The sequence below is a fragment of the Nothobranchius furzeri genome, chromosome 8, assembly GCF_043380555.1.
Source record: "Nothobranchius furzeri strain GRZ-AD chromosome 8, NfurGRZ-RIMD1, whole genome shotgun sequence".
NCBI classification, from domain to species: Eukaryota; Metazoa; Chordata; class Actinopteri; order Cyprinodontiformes; family Nothobranchiidae; genus Nothobranchius; species Nothobranchius furzeri.
This window is the reverse complement of record NC_091748.1, coordinates 55,762,626-55,770,801: the sequence shown is the minus strand read 5'-3', so window position 1 is coordinate 55,770,801 and position 8,176 is coordinate 55,762,626. Positions and strand designations below refer to the sequence as shown.

Here is an 8,176-nt window from a genome sequence, read left to right as displayed (position 1 = left end):
ACTTAAACTCTGCAAAAAAATGTACTTACGCCAAGTAGGTTTGTGATCTATCAAACATGGAGTACGCACAGCTGCACGCAATCTCCGCTTCATAAATCAGAGACTAACGAGAATGTTTCTCAGCTGCAATTTAGTCACATCCCGCCCTCATCACGCCCACTTACTGCCATAAATAGTCAATGCAAAGTGCCTTGTGGACCTCATGCATATACATAAGCTGGCTTGTTGCAGCATTTCAATCACAACCACAGATCAAGGAAGTGCTATTTCACAGCAGCAGAAATTGAGGTACCTGTGGTTGAGGTGGAGAAATGAAAGGAAGTGCTTTTGCAAAACAAATAAGAGAAAATCCATAGAGTGGCACAGCGTTGCTGAAGCCGTCAATGCTGAGTTCTTCAGAGAGATCTGTGATGGATATAAAAAACATGGTGCAATCGGGATTTGATCCCCAGACTCCTGGGTGAAAGTCACCCGTGCTAACTAGTCAGCCAAACAGAGATCTCCATTGTCCAAGTAGCCAGGGCGCATGATCAATCGGGTCACGGTGACAGGACACACACTGTCACAGACGCATGGCATTCTGTCTCAATCTGTCCCCCTGCTGATATTCTGCATTCCGTATTCTGCGCTTCAGGCTGTGTGTGTGCACGCGCGTGTGGGAGGTCTTGTTCTGTGTGAAAATGAAGCGGTACAAGTGATAATGCTGCAGGATTTCATAATTTTATCCTTCTCAGCAGCACTGCAGGTGCTCTCCATGTCCAAAATGTGCATAAGCCAGGCCCTTAGTCAATTTAAAGTTGCGCACATTTTTCTGCTAAGTTTTCTTTCAGAAATCCCAAAGTTTGCGTGGAAAGTTGCTTACACAGTTTTCCGACCCCATTTTGTGCGTAAGCAAGCTTGATAAATTAGGCCCCTGTTGTATAAATTATCTGCTGAAATGAGCAAGAGGGAGTTCAGCAGCATGTTTTCTTTGTGATTTGTTCTTCTGAGATATTCTACAGACAGAGACCAGTTCATGGTTACAGATCAGCTCCCACATATTACATTACATATTATATTTCATTAATGAATTAAATGCAAACACCAACTCACTTCTGTGGAATTTGCCTTGGTTTCGTCCTCCACGTACCCTTACATTTAACAAACGTGACCTCCGGTGTAGGGTTTGGGGCATTGGGGTCTTTTAGGCAGAATACCATTCTGCAAAGAGAAATTTATAATCAAAAAGTCAATACTTTATCCTACAGCTGACCCTGTTACAGGTTTGTAATGCTAATAGAAGTTGGCCACACCAAGATAACCAACGATTTTCCCCACATTCCTGTTTTTAACTTACTTTTGTTGCGTCTCTCCAGCTCTGATGCGTATTTTGTGAATCTCCATGTTGGAGCTGTTTGAGTCTCCAGACCACCAAGACGAAACTATCTTCAGAAGGCTGGAGGCCGACCAGCTGTTTGTCTCTGTCCACCTAAACTTCAGCATCAGTGGATCACCAATGTCTTTTTCTGTCACCAGCAGGAATGAATGTGTCTTATTTGACACAATACCTTCTTTCCTGTGATGAAAACATGCATTTTAAAAACACAACTAAATGGTGAGGTGGAAATCTGTGTGTTTGGATAAAGTGTTTGAAATGATCGCTCACAGCTGAAGTTCCAGGTTTTCAGCCTCCCCGTTGGTTCCAAACAGTGAAACAGTGAGTGAAGGCTCCATCTGTGATGTGTTCACTTTACTGGAGAAGTGGATCTTCAGCTGATAGTGATAAACTGGAAGGAGAATGAGAAGATGATTGTTTAGAAAACACAAATTGGTGCAAAAAACCTCCTGCAGCTTCTCTGCTAAATGGCCAACAGAAGGAATTCTGACCTCTGAAAGGCATGGAGGCTCTTGTCTTGGTGTACATCTGAACATTGCGTGCTCTTCGGACCTTGCTCATGTCGTAGCCCACCGCGTTGCAGCGGCTCTTGCGGCAGCTCAGACACATGCCGCGGTCGAACATGTCGCTGCTGCCACACCTGTAGGCCTTGGCCACTTCCTGTTCATTCAGCAGCGAGTCAATAAACAGGTGGATCGAGCGCTCGTGTTCACATTTTACTGCGTCGGTGATGGCTGAAGAATGAGACAGGAATTAAAAACAATGTAAGAGGAGCTCTCTGACAGACGTAAGGACAGACATGTCTCCCAACCTTTACTCAGCCCTCATTTCAGCTCATTTGACTAAAACAATATTTTACCACTGTAGCTTTTTACAGACATTAAACCAGCTCTTGTTTTAAGTTTTAAATACTACTACTATCAATGGGCTGCAAAAGACGAAAAACCTCTTTTAAAATAATACAACATTTTTTACCAAATATCCCAAAGTTTGCTATTTTCTCCAGCGCCCCTCTGAGGTTGCACCCTGGCTGGAAGCTGCCTCCGTTGGGGTAAATGTCCACATGGCCGACGGGTTGCTTAATGCCGATGCTGAGACCCAGGGAGCCACGTGTGAAAGTGTGAAGGACATCAACAAAGTGAGCGTCATCTGGAGAGAGGCGTCTGTGAGCATGTTTGCCCTCAAACACAGGACCAGCAGGATCCAGACCTTCAGACCAGATAGAGGAGCATTACTAGGTGGTAAAAATTAAATGATAGAAATGTGACATGTGTAAAATGTTTCACTTTGTTTACCAGTAATTCTCCCAACTTTATTAGTAGTGTGGCTGCCGGCAAATCCTGCCACGTGAGCACCCAGGCTGTAACCAATCAGATGGATGTTGTCTAGCGGGATGTTGGTGGTTTCCTGTTGAACACAGTTTTACATCAAGACTGGATTACTGTAATTCATTACTCTCAGGAAGTCCACAGAATGTAGTTAAAAGTCTTCAGCTTGTCCAAAATGCTGCAGCTAGAGTTCTGATGAGAATTAAAAAGAGAGATCATATCTCTCCTGTCTTAGCTTCCCTACATTGGCTACCTGTTAAATTCAGAATAGATCATAAGATCCTCCTTCTCACATATAAAGCTCTTAATAATCAAGGTCCATCATACATCAGTGATCTGATTGTTCCATATGTTCCTAACCGAGCACTTCGCTCTCAGACTGCAGGTCTACTGGTGGTTCCAAGAATATCTAAAACTGGGATGGTAGGCAGATCTTTTAGTTATCAGGCTCCTCTCCTGTGGAACCAGCTCCCAGCCTTAGTCCGTGAGGCAGACACTTTGTCTACTTTTAAGAATAGGCTTAAAACATTTTTATTTGATAGGGCCTATGGTTAAAATCTGATGTTAGCCTAAATCTGGACAAGTGGGGGATTACAGGGAGGTGGAGTGTACAGTCGGTAAAGACGGCTCTCCCTTGCCCTGCCTCCAACATGCCTACATCTAAATAGGATAGATTATCCAGAGTTATCTCTGTAGTTATGCTGCTATAGGCTTAGACTGCTGGAGGATACACTGACCACTTCTCACACTCTACTGCTTTCTTCTACAGTCTGCTCTTTAACTGTACTATTTTGTCCAATTTCAGCTGTTAACTTTATTTTCTCTGTAAGTGTTTTTCTCCCCAGAAGATGCGACAATGACGTTCTGCTGAGCTGTGGTGGCCTCATGGAGGGGGCCATCGACTAGCACACTTAAACATTCTCTCTCTCCTGATAATAACTTTTTGTTTTCATTGATTTTTGATGTGCTAATACTAGTTTATCCGTTTAATTATAGATCCACTAGGATAAATACAATAAAGTTTATCTTTCACCAAATAGAATATTTACTGACATCACAATATAACTGTAGACACATTACTTGTCCGTGTGTGTGTGTGTGTGTGTGTGTGTGTGTGTGTGTGTGTGTGTGTGTGTGTGTGTGTGTGTGTGTGTGTGTGTGTGTGTGTGTGTGTGTGTGTGTGTGTGTGTGTGTGTGTGTGTGTGTGTGTGTGTGTGTCTGCTCTGTCTTCTCGATCCCCAGTGAGTCGTGGAGGATGGCTGCTTATACTGAGCCAGGATTCTCTGGAGGTTTCTTCCTGTTAAAAGGGAGTTTTCCTCTCCACTGTCGCTTTATGCTTGCTTGGTATGAGGATTGCTGTATAGTCACTGACACCAGTCAGTGACTTGATGCAATTTGCTGGGTTCCTTATATAGGAAAAATTATTTCTGATTGGCTTAATGAACTGACCTGAATTGGAATGTTTATTATGTGAAGTGCCTTGAGACGACTCTTGTCGTGATTTGGCGCTATATAAATAAACTTGAATTGAATTGAATTGAACACAAGTGGAATAAAACCTAAGAAATGTTCTTACTGCTGCATTAGCTCAGCACATAGCCCTGGTAATGTAAAAGTCTAATAAACAGTAGGTTTATAAAAGAACTGGCTATTAAACGTTTTATTTGTCCTTAAAAATACTTGATTTAAAGACATTCAACTCACCTCGATCCAGTCAATGAAGCGAGCGACCTCCTGTCCCACAGCTTGGGTTTTCTGAGCAGCAATCACATAATGGTTCTGGGCTGAGCCGAGCCAGTCTACTACGATGATGTTGGCCATCCGCTTCCTCTCGTGCAGAGCTGAAACTAACTTTGGCATCCAGCTTTCAAACATCCCACTCAGCTAAAAGTAAACACAAGCAAACCATTAAACACATCTCACGAATCAGTAAACCTCTGTATTAATCACTAAAGTTTACATTCATCTTTAGAATTTTTGCTCACCGTCCATCCGTGGATCACCATGAAGGTTTTGGCTGTGCTATTGAAGCCGCAGGCAGTCAACGACTCCGGTTTGCCAGGAATAAGGTAGCACAGGTCATTGTCGGGATAGGAAGGTTTACGGAGGAAGAATTTGGCAATCGCTGTGTTGCTGTCATGGTTGTTCTCCAACAAGTCTTTAAGAGGGTCCAGGAAGTTACCTAAGAGAGAAGATTGATAAATTAGCAGCATCGTTTTGAAAAATGCCTTTTAAAAATCAGAAGCAAACGCAACATCTCACTACGCTGATCTACAAATTGGGATAACACCTTCTCATCCATTCAACCCCCTCTGCAAAAATGAAAAACCTTCCACATTAAGACAGAATTCAAGTTTCTCTCATCCTGACTTATTATAATCTGCATGCACACGTGATCATTCCTCAATCAGACCACCTAACTCAGGTAGAGAGGCTAAGATGCTTGCAGGACAGGATGAGCTGATGGAGGTCAACACGTTGCAGACATCTGCTGGATTTGCAAGGAGATACATTTCTAAATAATTGCAAGTTGATGACTTAGATGCAGTTCAGATCATTTCACTGAACTTTGATCCTCTAATCTGCAGGACACCCAATGAGTAACACCTAATTTAACAAGATAATTAAAAACTCACATCACTGTATTGCTGCGCAAAACTTTGATTTATCAGTTATTGCGCACGCATTATCTCTATCATCATTAATAGTAATTTGGTACATTTTAGTGTTAGAAAGGAGTTAGAAATTAAAATGTAAAAAATGTTAAAACCGGAAAGTTACCTAAAATAGAATCGGAGAGCTCTTCTTCCAGGGAGGTTACACACTGCACAGCTGCGTTCAGAACCGCGAAGAACAGAAACCGAGCCTGCCACGTTCTCATTTCTCACACAGCTTGTTCCTTTAAGTAATTAATAACAGTTATTATCTTGTTAAGCTAAACCACACGCTGCAGCCGGAGAGAGCGGCTGAGTTCTGGATAATCCGGTGCGTCCTGCTGAGCAGCGCCGAGCTGTCATCTGAACCACTTTGGACCGACTGTGTCTTAAATAACACTTGTGAGGTTCTGACGAGCCATTGGCTGCAGACCTCCGGGCGGGGAATGGAGAAAAATGTGCAAAGTAAATCATTAGGCGGCCTGGTGGTACTGACTGGAGGTACCAGAAAGCCTCGGATGATGTGCGCCGTTTGAGTCAGCGGAAGTAATGCAATTAGCTACATAATTATGGATTTCAGTTTAATATTTTGCAAATGAGTTAATTAAAGCAAAAAACCATGAAATGCACCAAAATCATTGCTTAGGGATCTTCTACTAGAGAGCAGAATTCATGGTTCCATCAGTTACAGCAAGTGGTTGAAGCAGCAAAGCAGCTCCAGACCATCACCAAGTTACACTTTTGGTGTGATGTTCTTTCTCTCAATGTGCTACAGGAGGCCAGCAGCAGAGTAATGCTTTCATGATATCGTGGACAACACTCAACAAATCAGTTGGGAGTTGGACAATTATTCGGTTTACTGATGAAAAATAAACACAAAATGAAATTCCCCTTGGAAAGGAATGTAAATGCGATGACTACATCCAAAACATCTGTGACATCAGTGTTGTTTGAGACAATTCTTCAAAATAAACTTTAAATGTTCACTTATACCTATGCAATGACTGTCTTTTAAGGTTATTTTATGTAGATACATACAGTGGGACAAAAAATTTAGTCAGCCACCGACTGTGCAAGTTCTCCCACTTAAAATGATGACAGAGGTCAGTAATTTACATCATAGGTACACTTAAACTGTGAGAGACAGAATGTGAAAAAAAATGCATGAATTCACATGGCAGGATTTTTAAAGGATTTATTTGTAAATCAGGGTGGAAAATAAGTATTTGGTCAATAACAAAAATTCAACTCAGTACTTTGTAACATAACCTTTGTTGGCAATAACAGAGGTCAAACGATAGGTCTTTATCAGGTTTGCACACACAGTAGCTGGTATTTTGGCCCATTCCTCCATGCAGATCTTCTCGAGAGCAGTGATGTTTTGGGGCTGTCGCCGAGCAACACGGACTTTCAACTCCCTCCACAGATTTTCTATGGGGTTGAGGTCTGGAGACTGGCTAGGCCACTCCAGGACTTTCAAATGCTTCTTATGGAGCCACTCCTTTGTTGCCCGGGCGGTGTGTTTGGGATCATTGTTGTGTTGGAAGACCCAGCCACGTTTCATCTTCAAAGCTCTCACTGATGGAAGGAGGTTTTGGCTCAGAATCTCACGATACATAGCCCCATTCATTCTGTCCTTAACACGGATCAGTCGTCCTGTCCCCTTAGCAGAAAAACAGCCCCAAAGCATGATGTTCCCACCCCATGCTTCACGGTAGGTATGGTGTTCTTGGGATGCAACTCAGTATTCTTCTCCTTCCAAACACGACTAGTTGAGTTTATACCAAAAAGTGCTACTTTGGTTTCATCTGACCACATGACATTCTCCCAATCCTCTGCTGTATCATCCATGTGCTCTCTGGCAAACTTCAGACGGGCCTGGACATGCACTGGCTTCAGCATCGGAACACGTCTGGCACTGCAGGATCTGATTCCCTGCAGTTGTAGTGTGTTACTGATGGTGACCTTTGTTACTGTGGTCCCAGCTCTCTGCAGGTCATTCACCAGGTCCCCCCGCGTGGTTCTGGGATTCTTGCTCACCGTTCTCATGATCATTTTGACCCCACGGGATGAGATCTTGCGTGGAGCCCCAGATCGAGGGAGATTATCAGTGGTCTTGTGTGTCTTCCATTTTCTGATGATTGCTCCCACAGTTGATTTTTTCACACCAAGCTGCTTGCCTATTGTAGATTCACTCTTCCCAGTCTGGTGCAGGTCTACAATTCTTTTCCTGGTGTCCTTCGAAAGCTCTTTGTCTTGGCCATAGTGGAGTTTGGAATCTGACTGTTTGAGGCTGTGGACAGGTGTCTTTTATACAGATAATGAGTTCAAACAGGTGCCATTGATACAGGTAACGAGTGAAGGACAGAAAAGTGTCACACGTGCTGGCGAATGAAGCGGAGAAGAGGTGAGGATCCAAAACGGGGTGAGGAAGACAGGCAGATGGGTAGGAACGTTTAACAATCATTTATTTGGAAACACGCTGGACAATGAAACAATGATCTGACACAAGACACAGAACAGAAGGGGTTTAAATACACGAGGGCCGGGACCTAAGGTGATTGGGAAACGAGAGGCAGGTGGGAGCAATTAACGGAGACAGAAGGCTGAACAAAACGGGGTGACAGGACAGGGTGTGACAGTACCCCCCCCCCCCCAAAGGGCAGATCCAGGACGCCCACAGGAACAAGGACCAGGGCGGGAGGAGGGGGACCCGGAGGGAGGGCCAAGAGGAACCGAGGGACCAACGGAGAGGAGGCAGGGACCAGCAGAGTCCGGGGGCCTTTGCCTGGGGCAGAGGAGGAGGAGACGACAGGCTC

The 8,176-nt window shown here is 43.8% G+C and overlaps 1 protein-coding gene across 2 annotated transcripts; it reads right to left on the bottom strand.

Moving 5' to 3' along the window:
* Positions 1 to 402: 402 nt before the first annotated feature.
* Positions 403 to 5,712, bottom strand: LOC107393172 (lipoprotein lipase). 2 transcript variants are annotated; one of them, XM_054752399.2, is made up of 10 exons: positions 5,485 to 5,712; positions 4,689 to 4,885; positions 4,408 to 4,587; positions 2,671 to 2,782; positions 2,351 to 2,584; positions 1,867 to 2,109; positions 1,646 to 1,766; positions 1,337 to 1,555; positions 1,093 to 1,200; positions 403 to 670 (listed from the first exon to the last, which is right to left on the bottom strand). In XM_054752399.2, the coding sequence occupies exons 1-10, from the start codon at positions 5,582 to 5,584 to the stop codon at positions 631 to 633; spliced, it is 1,554 nt and encodes a 517-aa protein (XP_054608374.2). In that variant the 5' UTR covers positions 5,585 to 5,712; the 3' UTR covers positions 403 to 630. The 2 variants fall into 2 exon arrangements, with proteins under 2 accessions (XP_054608374.2, XP_015826856.3); XM_015971370.3 differs by lacking the exon at positions 403 to 670 and adding an exon at positions 709 to 995.
* Between the last annotated feature and the right edge of the window lie 2,464 nt (positions 5,713 to 8,176).

What these genes read in the sequence shown, in the direction of transcription:
- LOC107393172 (XM_015971370.3), bottom strand. Translation starts at nt 5,584, where the DNA reads ATGAGAACGTGGCAGGCTCGGTTTCTGTTCTTCGCGGTTCTGAACGCA. An exon ending in GCTTCATTGACTGGATCGAG is followed by an intron (nt 2,783 to 4,407) that starts GTGAGTTGAATG and finishes TGTGTTCAACAG; the next exon opens with GAAACCACCAACATCCCGCT. An exon ending in TAAAGTTGGGAGAATTACTG is followed by an intron (nt 2,585 to 2,670) that starts GTAAACAAAGTG and finishes TCTGGTCTGAAG; the next exon opens with GTCTGGATCCTGCTGGTCCT.